Source organism: Lytechinus pictus, chromosome 7 (genome assembly GCF_037042905.1).
Source record: "Lytechinus pictus isolate F3 Inbred chromosome 7, Lp3.0, whole genome shotgun sequence".
In the NCBI taxonomy this organism is placed as follows: domain Eukaryota; kingdom Metazoa; phylum Echinodermata; class Echinoidea; order Temnopleuroida; family Toxopneustidae; genus Lytechinus; species Lytechinus pictus.
Window position 1 is genome coordinate 23,077,098 of NC_087251.1, and position 22,714 is coordinate 23,099,811.

The window sequence follows — 22,714 nt, forward strand, 5'->3', positions numbered from 1 at the left end:
TGCCCAAGTTTCATGAACTAGGTCCATATACTTTCTAAGTTATGATGTCATTTCAAAAACTTAACCTTTGGTTAAGATTTTGAAAATAATTCTCCCAACATGGTCAAAGTTCATTGACCCTAAATGACCTTTGACCTTGGTCATGTGACCTGAAACTCAGGCAGGATGTTCAGTAATACTTGATTAACCTTATGTCCAAGTTTCATGAACTAGGTCCATAGACTTTCTAAGTTATGATGTCATTTCAAAAACTTAACCTTAGGTTAAGATTTGATGTTGACGCCGCCGCCGCCGTCGCCGTCGGAAAAGCGGCGCCTATAGTCTCGCTCTGCTATGCAGGCGAGACAAAAACTGCGTTCACAGAACACCAGTATTTTCTACCTATACGGTATACTATTCTGAGAATGTCACTGTCATGGGTTAAAATCTATGAATTTTTTTTATTGATATTTTGTGTACCATCCCCGCGGTGCTTGATCACATTTTCAACGGAGAAAGAATAGGGAGTACTCATGCGCTTTTGTTGCTACCATTTTTCCCCACAAATTTATCATATCTTAGAATTCAGCATACATGTAAAACTTGTTTTAATACAGAATAAAGGAGCACGGTCAGACGGGTCAGTGGAGAGGGCCAGAAAATTAATCAACTTTTTGGCCTGATAACTTGTCCACAAATTCAGTTCACTCCGATCCGCGCGCCCTGCTCTAGCGCGTAATGTATGCAGCTGTATACGGCCGGCGGACAGAGTACGGCCTGACAAATGACTGATTTTCTTAAAATTTGTCAAAAATGAGGACAATAATTCAACGAGTCACCAAAGCTAGTGTCACTGGTAAGTTCATTTGTTTTCAAATAAATAATATAATCATGCCCTAAATCCTCTAAGTGTCACGTTACTGATGTCGAACAGTTAGTCTTCATGTTGTAATGTACCGGTACCGAATCTGGAACTAAATAAAGGAAGTGCTGTGTGTGTTTGTGTAGACTGCCTTACGGAATACGGTACGCGCCGCCGGGGCCTGTTGTTTAGTTACTGAATACTGTTGCATGAAACTGTCTTTTGTAATCATCGTACATGTATATCGGTGCTAGAGAGTAAAAATCATTCACTAATGTGTGCTTACTCTAGCTCCCACGGAGCCAGGGATTGCGTCCCATTCATGTGCGTGTATGATGGGGTGTCCAAACTTCGCGCACTTTTCAAAAATATTCATCAGGCTTAATTTTGTTCACAAAATATTCATAATTTATACAAAACCAATTCAAGAAATAGTTACTACATTGACGGCAAGATCGTAAACTATAAAATCATGGACGAAAATGTAAAGTAGGTCAAGGGGTTTCGCCGGTATCGCGATCTCAAAATTCTATTCCGATCGGCGAATGCGGGCTGTGCTGAAAAACCGTTCAGAAAAGTGTGACCTAACTTCGCGCACCAAAGCTTTTGTGGAGATTTAAACAAAAACTCAAGTTCAAAAAGTGAAAAATTGAATCAGATTGATGGCAAAATGCTATGGAATCGGTTAGTACCACATTTAACTCACATTTTTGATGATTTCTGCTTGCAAAATGGTGATATCGTGATGCTTGTGATTTCTTCAAAACGGGCGCTAGCGGTGACAAATTTGCCGATCTTTTGCCAATATTTTCATGAATACTGAACTCATCCTAAAGAAATTTTCATTATATGGTAATTTTAGGTCGCTTTTCACGTTGATGATGTCAGATTTTAAGGATATTGGCTAGTTTTTGAGATAAGGACCGTCCGCGAAGTATGGACACGCGCGAAGTTTGGACACACTGCCATACTGCAAAAAAAACTGAAATTTTCGCCCCCAAGATTTCTAAATTCTACTCTAACTCTAAGTCTAAGTTAAAAAAAAAAAGATCTAGGCCTAGACTCTACCTGAGAGTGGAGGTACCTCAGCCTCAGGCGATGTTCGTGCAGGCTCCACTTCACTACCGCTACACTACGCTCCACCTACCCGAACATCCGGACAGTGAACTAGATCGGATATTCCGAGTCATAAAAGGTGGGATGGCAATCATGGTTATCGTAAAAATTAAAGAAAAAAATATAACGACGGATATGAATGACTTAATATCTTACTCTATACCCGTATTTCACTCCGTGTCCATCCTCCGGTTATCCTCAAAATTTGTGATTTTGGGCCAGTATCTTTTTCCTCACACGTATTATTCACGGCCGATTTCAAAACATCGCATGCGATCGCAATCGATCAGCGACCCGATGTTCGGGTAGGTGGAGGGTAGTGTAGCGGTAGTGAAGTGGAGTGGAGCCTGCACGAACATCGCCTGAGGTACCGGGAAGGGGGGGATGTGGGGGGCACTCAGTAATGCGTGGTGGGTATATTATAACTATGCCATGGAGGGGACCCCCATTTTTACACTCAATTTTCCGTTCCAAGGCATAACATTTTAATCTTATTGAGAAAAGAATCAAAGAAAGCTGCTCCAAAGCAAAGCATTTTCTTATCTAGAATTAGAAAAAAGAATAAATCCGTTCCAAACCTTTGCATATTTTTCGTTATGCAGTTCCGGCCACATTGACCCACTACAATGAGCTGCAATTTCGGTAAAAAATGGCCGCAGAGCGCTGTCCGACCATCGCCTCTGCGCGGGCGCACCCACCACCCATGCCGCTGTGCTAGCTGCATGCACGTGCCCGTTCCACAGGGATGCATGTACGCACTCACACGCAGGCGACTCGTCCCAAGGAATCCCGTTTTCACAAAACTAAGTTCCGGAGCCTGTCCCAAAGACCCTCCTTTTACAATATACCCGCTCCAAAGCCCCTATTTTTGTCTCGCCCACGACACACCTACCACTTTTTTGGTCGAGTACCCCCCTCCCCTTGGAGATTCTAGCGGCGGATACAACTTCATTTCTGACATTTCTACAATATTGATTTCATTTTTAAACGAACTCATTGAAAAAACAAGAAAAATATTATGTTTAGACTGGGAAAACTTGCCGCAATCTTTACGTCGCCATCTTGTTTTCTATGTTTTTTCGCCAAGATACAAGACGTACATGTATATCCCGATATGAAGATAATGAAAATTGTTGATATTAAGGTGATTGCTTCTCGCTTTCAATTTTTTTTTTTTTTTTCGTAGATTAACGTAAGAAAAATATTGATTATTCATATTTTTGCTAACTTTTGAGGTGTTTACAACATACATGTATAGCAAATATTTGTATTCTTGCAATGGTGTGACACTTTGCATTCGGTGAAAGGAAGAGACACTATTCAACTCCACTATGCCTAGTTGAAAAGAGCATTAAGGTCAATAAACTTTGGCCATGTTGGAAGTAATTATTAAATTGCTGTCATAACTTTCAAAGTTTATGGATATAGTTTATGAATTGTGGACATAGGGGTAATCAAGTATCACTGACAAGTCTTTGGTCACATGATCAAGGTCAAATGTAATTTAGGGTCAATGCACGTAGTATTCATTATATGAATGGTGTTTTTTGTGAATAATTATTTCATAGTAGTTTTCAAAGTCAGTGCTGCTGCTATATTGAATCGCGTAATGCAGGTGAGACTGCCAGTGGCGCTCCACTTGTTAATGCTTTTCTTCTTATTCTTCGGGCCACCAAACTTGTGGAGCCTTGACTTAAAATGCGAAATCTCGCACTCATGCCTACCGGTATTCACTATATATATACATGTAATATCTCGACTCATGAAAAGTTTAACATATTTTTTAATATATTCTTGAAGCTTATATAAACTTCTGTAACAGAATAAAATAAAGCTATCTCTAGTCTCCTGTGCACTCCTGTTCCAATAAAGTCAAATCACTAAATCTCTCCTATTAGTATTAAACATATAATAAAAACCTAACTGAAGAAGGTGAACACATAACAACTCAGATGTAAACAAGATGAATCCCAGGTCGGCACTCACTTTACTTTCTTTTCTAAAAATCACATGTACCAATGCACTCCATTAAATCATTAATCAACTCAACCAGTCAAATAAAAGAAAAGTGGTATAGCCCATTTAAAAAATGAACTAACCTTATTCAAAAATAAGAACCTATAAAGCAAAGAGGGGTGATCATGAGGTGGAACTGAATGGGAACTAAACAATAAGGCCATGTGGAGTAGAAAAGCAATGTAAAACTAGGAAGCATGACTGAGGGCAAATGATTGAGAGAATGAGATGCAATGAACCTGGTGAATTGCCGTTGCTATGACAGACGAACAATGTTTAGTGGAGATGGAATGAAGGATGAGATTAGAACACAGTAATGTATGTCAAATTTGAAGATAGAATGAAGGATGAACTCTTGACTTGGGATGTAAATAAACAAATTTATGATTTTATGAAAATTTTTCATTCTGTAATAAGAGATCCAATTGATGAAGAAGACTAAATATTTTGCTGATACTATCGATATCAAACAATGTCGCGGACTTGGGGAAAAAAATTGCCTCGATATGTGGTCTACATAATTATGTAGTTAAATTATTTTGCACGCTGGTTCAACTCTGATGACACTCTGTTTTGTAACTTTCTTTATATTCTTCTTTCACTGCATCACTTTCTACAGTTGGTGATGAATTGATAAGTAGCATCGGGAGAGGGCTCTGTATTCTTGTTGGAATATCAAAAGATGACACTCCTAAAGAAAGAGAATACATGTAAGTATAGTTACAATGTAGGTTCTTCTTTTAAGCCAAACCTACAGTACATCGCCAGGGGTATCACCACAGGTTAAAAATGTCTGGATCCTGGAAAATACACCTACATGTATACAATCATCTTTTGCAGATTTTTTTTTAAAGGAAACTCTCATTGAATTATGATATACATGTACATGTTGGTTTAAAAATTTGTAATGCAACATGCAGGGAGCCTTGAAGAATAATTTTTTGTTTCATATGTATGTTAAAGTCAAAGTTAAAATAAAAGTATTTTGAATATTTTATCTTTCATATATCATCAGCATACAACTAGTATGTGTTTGTAACTTATTTTAGTTTTTGATAGCAAAATTTCAGAATATAAATCTTTTATTTTGCATCTAATTTCAGGAAATTTCAGTTTTATGCTTGTTTGGTTATTTATTTATTTTTTTTCATTAAAATAAACTTTATCTGTATTCTGACTCAAGTACATTTCAGAAAAATTGTATCTTCTTCCTCCTCCGATGATCAGTGACGGTGATCAACAGCTCTCAGCTGTAAGGAAAATCAAATCTAAGTACAGGTCATACATTGTAGGTGCATGGATATTGTTTTTTGTTTAAAAAAAGTTCAGTTCTGGGGTATAGCAGCATAGAAATAGGGTTTGGAGAACCCTATAACAGTTTTAAGTTGGAAGGACAGGGTTTGGGAGAAGGATGAAGCGTTAGAAGGCAAGTGGGTAGGCTTTCCTTTTAAAGGCAGACTGTTGAGATAGAAGAAGAGGAAGCTAAGTGATGGGCATATCATTTGTCACACTGACGTATGTATATTAAAAACAAGTTATTAAGATTAAGATACACATATAAAAACGACAGCCAGTTGTTAATTCTTTTGAAATTATTTGTATTTTTCCCCTCAGAGTCAGGAAGATTTTAAACCTGAGATTGTTTGATGATGAAAATGACAAAAGATGGGCAAAGAGTGTCAGAGACAAACAACTGGAAATCCTGTGTGTGAGTCAGGTATGTTGGATTCATTTTTAATTCTATCGTCATTAGGGCTATATAAACATTTAAATTTGTATTGTGCTTTGCGCCCTTTTTGCAGTCTGTTTTCATATTGCATTGTCTGAGTTTTTGGAGATGAACAAAGCCTGTTTACCTTTGCCATGCATCGCAATTTTGACCATGATTTGTGTAAAGCTGTTTAAGGCAAATTAATCACTTCAGGCATTTTTACTCTGATCAATGTATACATTTGTAGGTGAAGATCACAGATTAATCTCGTATTTTTGAAATGGAAGTTGAATTTCAGAAAAATAAAATCTTCAAAGAATTCTTTGTTAGTTTCAAGGAACTAGATTTCTAAAATGCCCCTTGGCTTTATTTAGACGGTGAAAAGATATTCATTTGTAGGCCATTATTACTTTGAATGAAGGATAATTATGATGCATAATTTCCTTCTTAATCTTTTCTATGATTAATATTTGCCATTTAAACGTCATGCTGTTAGAGATAGAAAAAATAATATATTCCAATTGTTTTGTTATCAACGCTATAATAATAATATACGATGTGTGTAGGCAAGCATATATGGCAGTTCAATGCCCCCTTTTACAGTGTAGATTTAAAAAAATGATCCTTCTAATTTTCGGAGATTCATGTTTCATAGCTGTATTGCATTTATTTATTTTTTGTTTTATATTTCAGTTTACACTATACTCTATACTGAAGGGTAATAAACCAGATTTTCATCAGGCAATGCCAGGTGATCAGTCACAAATATACTACAATGAATTTCTTGATATGTTGAGAGAGGATTATCACCCTGATAAGATTAAAGGTAAGCTTGTATATTTGCATTATCAGCTGAACAGCAATTCTAAGTAGGCCTACCGTAATTTTATAATTATAATGGGGGTAATGTATATTGACATGTCATCACTAGACATATGTATGCTGATGAAATGATGGCTGAGTCATTGGAAATATAACTTTCTGGATTTCAATGCCATCTTTACTTGTCGGAATTTAGTATTTTGTTGAATAAAATTTTAGATGGAATTTGAACGCTTTGAACGCCGGTAGAAAAATAATTAAAGAAATAATAGATTTCCATGTTCCTCACAGCCATTATGTTGTATCTGTTATGATTATCGAATGAAATTGATTAAGTGAAATCGGGCCCGTTTTATAAAGACTCACAAGTGTTGTAACTTTGCTACTATGGCAACTACCATGGCAACAGGGCTCAGCAGCCAATCAAAATCAAGGTTACCATGGTAGTTGCCATAATGGCAAATTTACAACAGTTGCAACTCTTTATGAAACTGGCCCCTGAAGTGCTCTGGAGACAAGTATTTGTGTAATCTACAATTGATGTACACATGCATGTATAAATTTTGGATGTCATGACTCATGACCTTATGTTAACACATTCTATTTGAAAATAATCATGGACTTTCCTAATCTTTAGATCTTAAATTCTTATATTACAGTATTGAACAATGTAGATTTCTGAACCATAACTATTGAAATCACAAGCAGGTTGTTAATTAAAGCATGTCACACCTTCTCATTTTCCTGTTATAAATTACATTTTAATGTTTATGATGTCTCCTTGAGGAGGCAATGCCTTGATACATCTTGCACCATTTGTCAAATTAAATTTTCATTTTTTTAATAAATTTTTTATTCATTAAAATCGGTTGTGAAATAAGCAAGTTATGGACGTTTAAAGAGTCCTGTTGCACTCTCTATGGGAATCCCCAAATTGGCAAACATGCCTCAAAACGGCGGACCCCGCGACAACCCTCCATCCGCTTTGCACACAAAATTTCAGATCCTCCCCATTATCTTTAAAATTGCATATTGCCTCATTCTGAGCATAACATTAAGTCATAGGAAAATATATTTCACACCACATATATCAAGGTTAGGAGATGATGTGAAATATGTAAAACAAATTGATGACATGCAGTACAGTAGAGATATGATTCATATGAATGTATATGTTCGCCCCACTGTGATGGAAAAAGTGCAAGGGATGTTGAAGGCAGTGATGCACAAGACAGTGATGCACCTGGACAAGAAAATGGAGACATACGATATTGCCAATCCTACTTCTATAATTTAATTTTCACAGATTTTAAGGTTTTAATTTGAATGTGAATATCGTGTTTTACATTCAGGCAGAATTAAATAGCACAAATTAGGCTGCCATCACTTGTTACCTCAGAACACCATAATTTGACAGGAGCCATGGTGGCTCAAAGTATTGGTATGATGGGCCCATTGGCCTTGTTCATAAGAGTTTGGAACTCACTTGAGATTATTGTCATTTAGTCTGATGCCCACATGGTCTTATCCTAGCTCATCTTCAACCAGTTTGTCTTTAAAAAAAATAGCCAGATTACAATTTTCCCAATTTCCAGTCAAGCTAATGTTGTATACTACCTACAGTAATGTACCGGTATGCAAATTTTGCGAAATATCCAGTCGATCTAACACCGCATAGTAAGTTGACACTACAGAGTGGACATTACATACATATTGACAGTTAGCTCAAGTACATGTATGTGGTGATGGTTGGACTAATTGGCAAAGACCAAGTGGGTTTAGCCATGATGGTGTTAGACGATTTTCTGCCACATATACGTAGTTGACCAAGTGATTACGAAACTTGTCATGAAGGCATGCATGTTCACATCCATGCTTACTGTGTAGAGTGACATTCTCATACTTAAATTGGCAGATGGTCGATTTGGAGCACACATGCAAGTTCATATACAAAACGATGGACCTGTCACCATACAGCTAGACTCACCACCAGACTCTGGCATGAGCACGGGTCAGGAGTCTGCAGGCAATGCCGACCTGTTGAGGCACTCCAGACAGGTGAGTTTGAAGTTTGCAGTGAAGGGTGTTTCTATCTCATGTAAAATGGCAATTGTATTTGTGTGATGTGAATAGAGCAGGCCTTAAAATTTTGATATGATATTGTGAGGGCGAGGTCGTGTTGCTATAGGGCATATCTCTATATTGCAGTACAAATTAGGCACAACAAATATCCGAGGCCGATCAGAGGGGCATTGAGGCCAATCAATAGACCATCAGAGGTTTGTGGCCTTGGTGGCCTTGGATTAATTCATGCCCTGATAGAGTGTATGGATATGTGGATACCTTAGTGCCTAATTATGATTTCTAGAGGATAGAGGGGGGGAAGTAGAGAGACAGACAGAGAGAAAGAAGGAGAGAGAGAGAGAGGGCATGATTCAGAGTGCTAGGGGGAAGAGAGCAGTGAAAATTGAAGAGTACACTACACCTTACATATATGTTTACAATAGGTGCATTTTTTAAGATTATCAAAGGGAGGCGAGAATCAGAGAATGCATCGTGTTTGATATTTTTAAGCATTTACATGCATCTCTATTGACATTCATTAAAAAAATTATTTGTTAGTGATGATGGACTATTGTACCATAAATCAATATGCCAGTCTTTCTTAGTTAAAATGTGTAAACAGTCATTTTGAGTGCACTTGTTGCAATCGCAAGAATCAATATTTCCTGGGTTATGTTATGTGATGTTGTCTGTAATAATGCAAAGTGGATACAGCATGTAATGGTTGGTGTTCTTTACAGCTTGTCCAATTTTGAAATTATTCTTCACAGATTTGCATGTGTCCAGCAGTTTTCAGTGCTTGAGATTTGAATACAAATGATGTACTTTATTGTAATGTTGAAGTTAAAAATCTTAACATTTTGCTACAAAAGAAGTGGAACCTATTTTGACAGTTACTACCTGTATAACCGGTTAGATTTCAAACTCCATTGTTCTTAATTCTTACATGTAGATGTATCTGTACTGTATGTCCTCATTGTCTTAATAAGAAAACCAAAATGCATGAGATCATGTTAGTACAGTACCTCTAAATATAAAGATATTTACCTTTGAGAATTATTGCTTTTTATTATGGTATTAATGATGTGTCTTAGACTCTGTATGCATTACTGTTTGTGTTACAATGGCCAGACCAAAAAAAAAAAAGATATTATTAATTATTATCCTTATTCTACCCATGTTCTCCAAGAGAATTTTCCAGTGAAGTTTGTACCGATAGTACATACATGTAGAATTCATCAGGCTTGAGTCATGTTTATTTGGAAAAACATTTTATTGCCATTAATAAATTGGTGGTTGGGGTTAACTGGGGGGGGGGGGGGTGAATTTCTCCAAAAGTTAGAGAAGTTTCACAATAACTGAATAAAAATAATTTCAAGGAAATATGAGAAATGGATGATATTTCATGGATGTAAAGATGTGAAATGTGAAATTTCAGCAACTTTTTGGGCAGTTTTTTTTTCGGGGGGGGGGGGGGGTCAAACTGTTACATTAAAGTAGGAATATTTTTACACTTCTATTTAGTTGATTGAACAATGTATAAATGACTCAGCCATAGAATGCACAGGTCTAGTGTTATCTCCCAACATAATGAAGCAATTATCACGGATACATGTATGTGTACAAGTTGTGTTCATATACTTGTGTGCTTTTCAGAGGACAAAATTCTTTTTAAAAAATGTACAATGAAAAAACCTAGCTTGTGTTTTGTTGTTTCTGAAATGAACCATATAAAGCAGACATATTATTGAGTGATTCATATGATCAAACCAGATGCAATTTAAACTTGTTTTATTGGGAAGAAAAGGAAAGCGATAAAATCTGAATTCATTTGCCACAAGCATTTAAAATGCAACGAGCAACTCTACCCTAAGCTTGCATGTTACCTGCACGAGCTGCCACCCGACAACGATTTACCATTTATTAATAAGGTTAGTGTATTGTAATTATAATTTACCTTTGTATTAATGTTTCAAATTGTTTGTCATAATACATGTAGGCCTATTACATACTTTGTACGTATGTAGATAAGTCCCACATGATAGAAAATTTGAAATGTACTTCATTTTCATTTTTTGTGTAGCTACATGTAACATGTTAAATAGTACATACTACATGTAGTAGTCCTTTATTAAAACCTAATGCAATAACAAATACATGTTTTATTTTTAGTAATTTAATCTGAGTTTGTCAATTTTACATAGTTGTAACCTAAAGTTGTTATTTTTTTAATAAGAAACTGTCAAAATGGTTGTCCCTTCTTGTAGCAATATGATTTTTTTTCAAGTTGTGTACACGTTTTAATAATACATACATACGAAAACATACAGTATTTACTAATAAAGATACCGAAAAACATTTACAATCTAGGCTAGATAGTGCAGAGTAAAGAGCTAGAACTAGTCTATAGTTAGCTGCTTGCTGTAGGTTCTTGTGAATTGTGTTTTTGATTATTTCTCCACATCGAAAGTGTATAGTTTTATGAATAAATTACTATTGTGATGTTTTTTATGAAAGCAAGCAAGCATGTGATCTTCAAACACGATTCTCCCATGATTGCTCTGACACAGGATTTGGTTAACCTCAAGCGAAAGTATACGGAATTGCCAGCCAACACTGCAGAGTTTGCACCATCACACTCTAAAAATGTTCAGTTGGAGAATTCAGATGGATATCTTGCCTGTTGTGTATGCAGCAGTGGCCTCTCTCACGTGGATGGACGACATTTGACAGGTACCCTGTGCAGGGGCTGTGGCCGTGGGCTTCATCAAAAATGTGCTATGCTTCATCAGTGTGAGCTCAGTGCTGATACACATGGAATCACTAACAACACCAAGGTGATTGATCCCTTTGATGGCCTCAAGGCCAATTTATGCTTTCATTGTACAAGTTGTGCTAAAATAATGTAGCAAAGATTCATTCCTACAGTGTGTACAGTAAATACTATAGGCCTACATGTACATGTATATGCCCAAATATCATACTACAAGGGAATGGATACATGATGTGGACATGTACATGTAAATTATATGAAATTATTATATCTATGTACCATGAACAAAATAAATAAAATTGAACACACCAAGGTTTTGATATATACTGTACTACATTATATTATAAAATGAAGAGATTCATAGGCGTCAAAACTACGAGGTAGAGGTACCCTACATTTAAACAGAAATAGCATTGAACAAATACCGCTATATTAATTTACAAGGCAATTCATTACGCATTTGTTATTTTTCAGCCATTCTGTGTGTACCCATTCCCCTTTCATTTGTGTTCCAAATTTTGTACATATTAGGGTTCCCTTGCTAATTATCAGGTCTGACATGACTTCCTGTTATTACCCTGAGGCCCTGCAATGGGGCCCCTGTACTTAGCCTGTGGGTGCCAGGAAATTGAATATGAAAAAAATTCTGCCTGCGCTGTAGAGTCGGTGAGCACTTTATGTAGGAAAGGCCCATAAAACACGAACCATACGTTCCCTTGTGCACTGTACAAATGATAATTTATAGTGCCGGTTGCAGTTTAAAGACATATCTGATTTTCTTTTTCTTTTGGATTATGCTTTGAAAAATCTACTTGAGGTCTGTGTTTAGGGTATTTTGATGATACTGCATCCAAAGAATTCAATCACTGTAACATTTCCATTTACAATACATGAACATGTACTAGTACATGAAATATACAGGTAGTATTAAAAGAAAATGTGAAAGAATATCTATCGGCATCGTTCGTATATGTGCAAGGAGCGTATCAAGTGGTCTATTCCTAACATATCTTCTTTTGTTCTGAGTGTATGTACATTATAATCTCTTGTGAAGACAAATAATATTTTGACTCACTGCAACAATGAAAAAATAAATCCAGAAACTACACATATGCATATATGTGAAGCAATCCCCCATTATTATAACTTCTTAACTGGATGGTTCTGAGCCAAATAATTTGATGGGACTCGGAATAATTATCCTGGTATCGCATCACAATTCTCTCCAAATATTTTTTTATATATTGTTACACAAAAACTTAAAACACATAGGAATGTCCAGAGCTGAGTTAAGACCATTTCTTTTATGACTCAAAATGCTAATTAAGTTTGGTAATCAAAATTATTCCTTTGAACTATTCTGATGCTCATCAATTTCTGTGTAATAATAATTGGTCCATGAAGTCAGGAATGAGCCCATGTATGTACTGAATGCAAAAATGTCTTGTTTCACAAGTCAAAAGAGTCATTGATATGATATATGATAGGCCTATAGACACCCTTGCAGTAAATACAGGTACATGTACCTCCTGAGTCCTGACAATTACATGTGTCATATTTACAGTTCAATTGCTCAATATAATTCATTTTTCCCCCTTTCTCCGTTTTATTGACAAATCAAAATCCAATTTTCATGAGCAAAATAAATGTATTTGTGTGCTGTACAAACTAACAATACATACATGTATACATGCAGTCATGTCATGGTGCAAACTTTTACAGGTAAAGCAAGAAATTGTATTATTTACTGTTATTTTGGCATTAAAAATGAATCCTGTCACTTTTGAAAATTAAAATTCTGCACTTAATGCATACTCACTGTAGATAATGATTATGCTGTACGAACTATTCCTGCCAAATTATTTTGATAGAACTATGGTTTTCAATTGGTTCAAAGATTACTTAAGTAATCGACGCCATTATGTTTCTTTCAAATCAAAAACATCCAATATTTGTACCATGAAATGTGGAGTACCACAAGGATCGATTTTAGGTCCCTTGCTATTTTTGATTTATATGAATGATATTGTAAATGCATCTCGAGAATTAACATACGTTTTATTTGCAGACGATACAAATGTCTTCTATTCCCACAAAGACTTAAATATACTCGTCCCGACACTTAAATTAGAATTAAAGAAATTATCAAAATGGTTTAAAGCTAATAAACTCTCCCTAAATCTAAGCAAAACAAATTTTATGTACTTTAAACACATTCAAACTAAACATATGTTCCTTAATATATACATAGATGACATACCTATCATTGAAAAACAAGAAACCAAATTTTTAGGTGTATGGATTGACTCAAATTTAACCTGGAACAGTCACATTCACAATATTTCCATGATGGCATCCAGAGGAATAGGAATTTTGTTTAGATTAAAATATTATCTCTCCAAAAAATCATTATTTATGCTTTATAATTCGTTCGTTTTATCCCACTTATCTTACTGCAACTTAGTATGGGGGTATAGTAGTAAGGTAAAAATAGAAACGATTTTCCGTCTCCAAAAGAAAGCACTCCGCATATGTACTCATTCACATTTCATTGCACATACTGATCCAATATTTCACAACTTAAAGACATTGAAAATTGAAGATATTAACATTTATCAAACCGTCATATTTATGTTTAAATTTTCATCCAATATTATCCCGATTCCATTTCGCAATTTTTTTGTTTACAACAAAGACATTCACAAATATCCAACACGACATTCAACAGATCTTCACTTAACCAACCCAAGAATATTACTCGCTCATAAGACGATACGCCACCATGGCCCAGATATTTGGAATGCATTGCCACATGATCTTAAACAATGTACATCTCTCTATTCGTTTAAAGCTTCGTTGAAAAAATTTCTTATATCTAAATATACCTAATTTGATTCACCTGCACTCACCCACATGCACACACTTGCAATTCTTTTTACCATTTTTTCTACCAATATATATATATTTTTAAATCTTATATTTCGTGACGATCAATTTATCAAATATGATTTATGATGGTTTTCATGTAGCCCCCTCTCCTGGCTGCTATTGCTTCAAGCACCTTTGTGCTTATAATAGCTGGCCCCTGTATTTTACCGAACTATATCACATGCTTAGGTATGATTTAATTATCAGTCTTTTCTGTATTATTTACAATGTATCTCTTTAATTGTCACATTTAAATTGTATTCATTCAATTATGTGAACTTGTTAATTTATTATTGATTTATGAATAAAATGCAGAAACTCCTGCAAAAAAAAAAAGGGAGAGTTAATTTTTTAATTATTGAATGCTTCCCTGAATGATGTTTGAAATTAAAAAAATTTAATTTTAATTATGGATAAATGATTTATTCATAAAAATATCAACTGACTGTTATCTATTATATACATTGATCAGTCATGCATAAAGCAAAGAAAAGAAGAGATTTTTTAAAGGGTCAGTCTTTTTTTTTTTTTGGGGGGGGGCATTGTTTTTAGCCTGGCATGCACTACAACTCAGCACCTTTTGTTTTATACGGTAGGCCTTTAACGCAGATTATATGTAAAAAGAAATAAAAATTAAGTAAAAACTAAGAAAATTAAAAGGATGCCAAAGACTATCTAAGCTAATAAGATGGGCATTGCGGCCTGTCTACAGGGAATGATAAACCATGGCTTTTTTTTGTCTTTGCTTTAATACTGTTATAAATATAAAGAAAGGAAAATGATTGATAATATTTCAATGTCACAATTCAACATTGCTACAATAAATGCATGCGAGACTGCCAGGGGCATTCTACTTGTTTTGTGATGTCATTGCTTAAATAGTACTCTATTACATTACTTAAAATTGTCTGAATGTCACTAGTCTAATTGAAACCAAAAAAAACTCTGAATGGACAAGGCATGATGGGCTTGATTGCTCAAAGAAAGGTATAGAAATGACATAAATGTGCCCAGTTTACCATATTCTTGTTTTCGTGATGATTTTGGTTTGTAATGTCGATCAAATGAAAGATTAAAAAAGAATAGTATTATGGACAAAATACATGTATGTGATAATTTTTAATGGTACACTTTAATATAATTCACCCTTTCCTTTCTGAATATAGTTGTGTGTATCGTTGAAATTATACTTGGCTTACATATTAGAGTTCCATCATGTGTATTCTATTATACTGAGAGTATTAGTATTTTCCCATACATGTAGTTTTAAATGCATGGGTGATGTTGAACTATTCCATTATTTTTCAGAAAAGAAATTTTGTTAAGTTACAATACACTGTAAATAGACTACAAAGCATATGACTTCTGAAATGGTTTTTAAGCCCAGCTTTTATAGTGTAAATATCATCTTTCTTGGAAGTGTACATGTATTTCTGAATTAAATGCATTTATTTTGGTACGTGCAACTTGCAATTAGAATGATGGTGGGAGGAGACTTGTTCCCCCTGTACATAATGCATTCTTGCTTTTTCATTTCTTCGTATTCTAGAATAATGATGTAAACAACATCATGATACATTCTCCCGCTAGAGTATGCATTGAATGTCATCAAGGTGGCGGTCAGATGTCTTTGTGTGTTGGGTGTGACCATAATCTCCATGAGATGTGTCGGGCCGACCATGACTGCGCTGCCCTTACTCAAACCAAACACCCCACACTCAGTCAGCTTTTACACAAGAAGTATTCCAAATATGGACACCGTCCAAAGCCGCCACAGGTACGGATACTGATAATGATGATGAGAATTTCTTTAACCCAGGGTATTCACTTTATAAAGCTGTTCTCCAAGTGGGCCCCTTCTCCAAACTAAATACATATAAAGCTGAGTATGTACAATGTACCTGGAAGCCAGGAGGTCACATTTTAACTCTGTTGTGTCAGTAGGATGGGATTTGAACCCATGACTCTCCATTCAGGAGGAGAGTGCTCATACCACTAAGTCAACAAGCCCAGTCAAGGAAGGGTTTTCATTTAGAATTGTATAAAATTAAAAGAGTATTACAACCATTGCACTCAATAGTTTGATACTATTTGATGTTGAAATAAAATTACACTACTAATTGAGTGTTTGTGCTTGCTAATCACAAATCATATGGGCTATTCCACGGTTACTCACGTTACATTTGGAGACATTTTGACTCATACTTGGAGCTGTAACTCCATTATTATTGATAGGAACTAAACATCTCTTTATCACAACAAAGTACACAGTCTGACTATCCTTTGTATAAAAACAAAACTTGGGAAATTTTATTATGCTCCTGGCAAATCTTTGGAATGTGTCGGTTACTCACGTTACATGATTTGGACATGCATAAAATGAAAAGTCGACATAAGTGAAAAGTCTCCTCATACAAGGCTTTTATGAAAGTTGATTATATCTATTTCAAAAAAGTATATTAGGGAGACAAACTTTGTACATAATTAAAAAAATAAAGAACACATGGTTTTTACTTGGGGTGCAGATAATATGGTTACTCACGTTACGGTTACTCACATTACATTTTGTCCATGTATGGTTAACAACACAAACGTCATTAAGAATTCAATAATGTGTGTAAAATTCATTTGCTAGGAACATCAAAAAGAGATTTTATACAAAAAATTGGAACAATTGGAGCTTTATTAGGGAGTAAGAGGGAAAAGTATGATTTTGCTTACTAATTATGCATAAATTAGCATAATTGCTTAATACCAATTTGCATGAAATAAATTACTGATAGTATTGTAGATTATGTCCAAGACAACCTGCGTGCAAATTTTCAACGTGATCGTGCGGCCAAAGGCCGAGATCTCAAAGGGGGCCTAGGAGGCCCCCCACCCCCCCCCCCCCCCCCGGGCCATATTAACTCCCAAAATACCCCAGCCTAGATAGGGTTACAGGTAAGGACATTCAATGTGTTGTTCAAACACTCTTTAAAGTTTGGTTAATTGAAACCAAGTCTTACTAATGCACTCTCGCATTGTGAATACTTCTACTAATATTCAATTTTTTGTGTGATTGTATGACCACTGATATTTTGATGAACAAAGAGTCACATCAAAGAGGTGTACCCTCATTTTGCTTTTAATTAATCAAAAATAACTTCACAACTCACCATGAGACTTAAAACTTGACATCCCACAGAAAATGTTACCTAACTGCATAATTTCTACTGGTTACTCACATTACATGATGGTTACTCACGTTACAAAGTTACTCACGTTACAGTTTTTCTTCATCATTTTTATAAAAAATTGTACTTTTTAATGATTTTGTTAGTCATCACTGTGTCAAAGATTGTTTGAAGGAAGAGAATTTAAAATCCCACCAATTAACTGTGAACAATTTTTCTCTCAGAAAACAAAGTCAGCTTTTTCGGTTACTCACGTTACATCACCTGAGCAGGTTGCAATATTCATTTTTGAATGAGTACTACAAATTTACTTGAAAAGCTGTTGTGTATTTTAGGTAATTTGACTCTTCTAAACTTCAGAAATATATAAAGTGGTACGTTGTTGCAATAACAAAATGGTAATAAGGCATATTTCATTTTTCACTATTTTTCTTGTATTTTGGTACAGAATGGAAGACACAACCTTTGACCATTTTTTTCCAAAGTATACATATGAAAATAAACTTTTTATTTCTTGTTCCTGAAACTATCAAGCATGAAGGACTTAAAGTATTAAAAAATTCAAGAAAATATTGAATTTGAATTTTTAAGCTCATGTCCATCAACCTGTGGAATTGCCCATATACAGGTGAATCCCCTAATTATAATTAGAAATGTCTTATGTGAGAGTGCAAGTTAAACCCATCTTTATCCTTTATGCTACTCAAGCCAGACAAGTTGTAGAATATTATCCATGTAGTAGCTAACCAAGCTTCAGATATTTGTTAAAATTGAAGAGACACGTTGCATAGCTTTGTTGGTTAATTAGAGCTACATTATGTCTAGGCTAACTTAAAGACCACAGTTTTATTGTGTGCTAACCCATTCACTTTACAAGTACAGATTATCCTAATCCTAGTGAAATGAGTCAAAAAATAATTTTGCAATGTAATGATAATGAAGAGAATTGGGTGTAAATGAAAATTTAAATGAATTATTTGTAGTATTGCCTTTTTCCACGAATATTGAAAAGAAGATGAAACATGGCATTCCTGTTTAGTCTAGGGTTTACTAATAAGAATACCACCAATGTTTGCTATCATTACCAACCAGTCTATTTTCTACCATTTCATTTTATATTTCTCTAGGCACTGCTGCCCAAGAAATCATTCCGATTGGAGAGGTACAAATTGCAGAAGGATTGCTGTGTGTGTTCCAATAGAGGTGCTGGCGGTGATCGTGTCAGGCGTAGATCACAAACAGTGTGTTACTACTGTAAAAGAGGGTTGCATTGGCAGTGCAGATTTAATCACAATTGCGAGCTCATGTCGATAGAGCCAGTTCAGGTAAATTTTTATAAATGCTTGATAAAAGATGATTTATTGGCTAATTACGATTTTCATTGACTTTATCAGTCAATTTGATTTAATTCATTTATTCTTAGCTAACTTTGAATGCCCACCTAGATCTTCTCGCAGAAAGAAAAAGAAATTGAACACAAAAGGAAAGAAATTCAAGACCCAAATGAGCTGTTCCGACATACTGTACTTAAAGATAAATACCAGTAGGGGTAACGATCTCAAAATGACTTCGAACAGAATCCAATGAAATTACCATCTAAGTGTTTGTATGTATAAATAAGAAATATGTGCCAAATAGCTCTGGAAGAAAGTGCGTAATTGCTGAGAAATTAGCAAAATAATCAAAGAATCCGCTCAAATGTCGGGTATTTTTTCAAAGCAATATTAATACACTTTCCCACATATGCTTTTCTGTGTTAGTGATCATCAGAATTAGCGATCTTGAGCTAAGATTTCATGATTTTACAAAGATAAGTTTACATTAATGTACCAGGTCTATATGTATGGTAATATTTTGACAATTAACCTTGATTTAAAAGACTTTCTTAAGAAATAATTGTTTGCTATAACAACTGTCTTTTACCTTTAAGTTCCAAGTAGAGAGGGTTAGATCATCAACCCATTCCATTATTTAATAACTTACCACAAGTTTGTACCTTTTTTAATTAATTGTACAGTGGGGTATTGTAGCCTTTAAAAAAAAGGAATTTTGGTAGTTGGCATTCATTCTGGATTTTTATTTATGCCTCTCATCATACCTGTTAATTTTATTTTCTTTTAGTATGTGGTATGTTTTTGTTCATAATAAGAAATCTTATTTTTTGACAAATCAATGGATGCCCATGTGCACAAAATATTTATAAAGCAGGTTAAATGCATTCTTGATGTCAAATGTTTGAATTGTGTTAGAATTATGTTATAATATATATCAAAGTCACTGACACTTAACCCTAAATAGACTGGGCTATTTCGATGCCTAAGAAGACTGGGGGGGGGGGGGCTGATTCAGCCCCCCCCTATGATCTCGGCCGTCGACCGCGCAATCGCGACAAAAATTTGCACGTGCATTACCAATGGCATAATCTCCAAGACTGTAGGATCAAATTTTTCCGAAAAATCTCATAATTCATTAATAATGCTAATTTATGCGTAAAATCAAAGATTTGCTCTAGTTAACTAAATAAGGCCTCTAAACTGCTAATTTTTTATTCACAGACTCTTTGAAGGATTCTGATCAAATGTACTTTAAAAAAAATTCAATATCACAATTGTTTACTTATGCATTTTATTGTTTTTTAAATTTCTTATGTATTTCTTTGTTTTTCGACTTTTTGTTTTTTATTGTTTTTTCAATGGAAATCGTCCGCTACTTTATTTTGACCATAAACAAGATGAAATTAATTGAGTTTGATTAGTAAAATTGAAAATAATGATACATTTATGAATTTTGGCTAAAAACACAATTTGCATTGGATTTGTACACAAATTTGCGTTTTTGAGCAATTTCGGGTCAACATGCACTTACAAAATGTTGCGCAATTTCGGAACCACGTACCCGGGCGTCGCAGATTTGGTCTCAATAGTTGCGCAAGACTTGAAAGAAAAAAGTTATGGAACGGCGCGGCGCCAGCTTTTTGCATTACAGATTTATCGCGAAAAATGTCGAGGGGAGGGCTGAATCAGCCCCCCCCCCCAGTCTTTTTAGGGTTAAATGTGATATTGTTTTCTTGTATCTTACAGTCCACTGCTGGGGGTAGTAATGTGGTGCTTTTGACAGGGGGTAGCAGAAAAAGAAGAGATTGTGTTGTCTGCTCAGTACGAAGATTGGGTCAGCGACACAGGTCCAGGACTATATGCAAGTTTTGCAAAAAAGGCCTTCATCGAAAATGTGAGCATAGACACTTGTGTCCCTGGATCAAAACAGGAGAAGAAGTACCTGAAAAGGTAAGGACTTAATGGCCCGAATTCACAATGGTTGTTTTTAAAACCATTGGTTGAACCCATGGTTTATGCATTTTTCCTCTATAAATTACGCTTATTTACTGCGTATATTAAAAATTGTCCAATGCTCATGCGCGCTTTTGTCACAGTGCACCAAATTGATGCCTGTTGCCATGGTTTCGTACACTATTTTATTAATGAGTCTACTGTTTGAAGAGTGGACTCATGAATAAAATAGCGTGGATGACCATGGCAACAGGCGTCGAATTGGCGCACTGTGACAAAAGCGCACATCAGCATTGGACATTTTTTTAATTGATGCGGTAATAAGCGTAATTCATACAAGAAATCTGCATAAACTATGGGTTCAATCGATGGTTTTAAAAACCACCTTTGTGAATTCGGGCCATAAAGTACATAATGGCAGTCCTGAGGGCTTTCATACTTTTGGCTGGTAAATGTTGCTAGATCAGGTTCTCAATCATTTTAATTCCCCTCAATTAAAGCTTGAAATCCAGTCTTTGTAGATAAAAAAAATATATATCTAAATAGAAAGTTTACAGTATTATGCAAAAAATTTCAGGGTTGTAGAAAATTCACTTCCACTTCTTTGAAAAGCAAAGGAATATTTTGGGCATTTAATTTAAGAATAGAGCATTTAACCAGGAATCAAAATAGCCCAGTCTTTTTAGGATGAATACTTGCTTCGAGGCAGTAACCTGTGCCTGCATGCTGAGGAAGTGAAAGTTTTTGTCATCCACTAAATCAAAATGGTGGCTATTTGCTTTACAATCCATATTGGAAACAATTGAATTGTAAAAAGAAAAGTAAGCATACTTCACTAAGAAAATTACTGGTACACCTTAACTGATATGGTCCATTTTGGTAAGCCAAGAATTTTAATCTTTATCTTCCTTTTATTCTTATTCTCTTTTTGCTCTAGAATTGAACTTGAATTTCAAGTGTTCATTTGCTTGTTTTTTATGAATTTTCTTGTGAATTGTTGAAAAATTAAAAACTGTATTTTTCATGTTCTGTAGGAACCCCGCACCTTTGAAGGCAGCCACCAAAAGAGGAGAAAGACAGATTCTGATTCTGAAAACACATTAGATCACAGAAGTAGTCAAGTGCTTATATCAAATGATACACCTATGTATAGTCGGAACAAGACCACCTCCAATGCAACTCATCAACTCAATGCTCCCACACAGCTCAACTCTCACATGCAACTCAACTTTCATATTCAACTCAATCCTCACACACAACTCAATCCTCACACACAACTCAATCCTCACACACAAGTCAATCCTCACACACAGCTCAATTCTCCTACGCAACTCAACTCTCATACACTACTCAACTCTCATTCACAACTCAGTTCTCGAGCACATCTCAGTTCTCATACTCAACTTGGCTCTCATACACAGCTCAACTCTCACACACAACTTAACTCTCACACACAACTCAATTCGCACATACATCTCCAAACTCAAGAAGGTTTACTGTCACGACTACAGCTGAGGCCACACGAGACTAAAAAACAGACTCACCAGAAAGTCCAGAATATTCCTCCTGAGACATCTATCACCAGAGTGAAAGTAGAAAACATTGAATCTGATTTCGATGAAACCAACATTCCTGATTTAGACCCAACTCAAGGACATATCTCACAAGTGAGTTTGATTAAAGATCCCGTCATTAGCTCATAGATAGATATTAGCTGAAATTAGAAATGCTACCAAAAGCCCTGTCATTTAAAGTTGCTTGTTTTTGCTATTAGGCAAAACAACATAAATGAAGCCTTTCTCGAGCTTTGATGAATGGTCAAGAATGTGAATTATTCTTAAGTGTCATGATTTTTGGAAATTGAACTGGCATTTGAATAGTTTTCATCTATTGGTTCTTTGTAAAATTCTGATTTTTTTCCTGAGGATATCTGTTTGTATTTTTGTTTTGTTTGAAAGCTGTGGGGCCATTTTAACACTT

General features: G+C 35.2%; 1 protein-coding gene across 2 annotated transcripts in view; it reads left to right on the top strand.

The window, feature by feature from the left end:
• The first annotated feature begins 479 nt into the window (after positions 1-479).
• The window catches only part of LOC129265376 (uncharacterized), a 34,229-nt gene continuing 11,994 nt past the window's right edge, over positions 480-22,714 (top strand). The window contains exons 1-10 of one of the 2 annotated variants that reach the window (XM_064102250.1): positions 480-835; positions 4,593-4,683; positions 5,588-5,690; positions 6,378-6,510; positions 8,422-8,564; positions 11,141-11,407; positions 15,821-16,048; positions 18,575-18,772; positions 20,528-20,731; positions 21,769-22,401. In XM_064102250.1, the coding sequence (XP_063958320.1) occupies positions 793-835; positions 4,593-4,683; positions 5,588-5,690; positions 6,378-6,510; positions 8,422-8,564; positions 11,141-11,407; positions 15,821-16,048; positions 18,575-18,772; positions 20,528-20,731; positions 21,769-22,401 (2,043 nt within the window). In that variant the 5' untranslated portion in view covers positions 480-792. The remainder of the gene's footprint in view (positions 836-4,592; positions 4,684-5,587; positions 5,691-6,377; positions 6,511-8,421; positions 8,565-11,140; positions 11,408-15,820; positions 16,049-18,574; positions 18,773-20,527; positions 20,732-21,768; positions 22,402-22,714) is intronic. The other variant, XM_064102251.1, reaches the window with a different exon arrangement.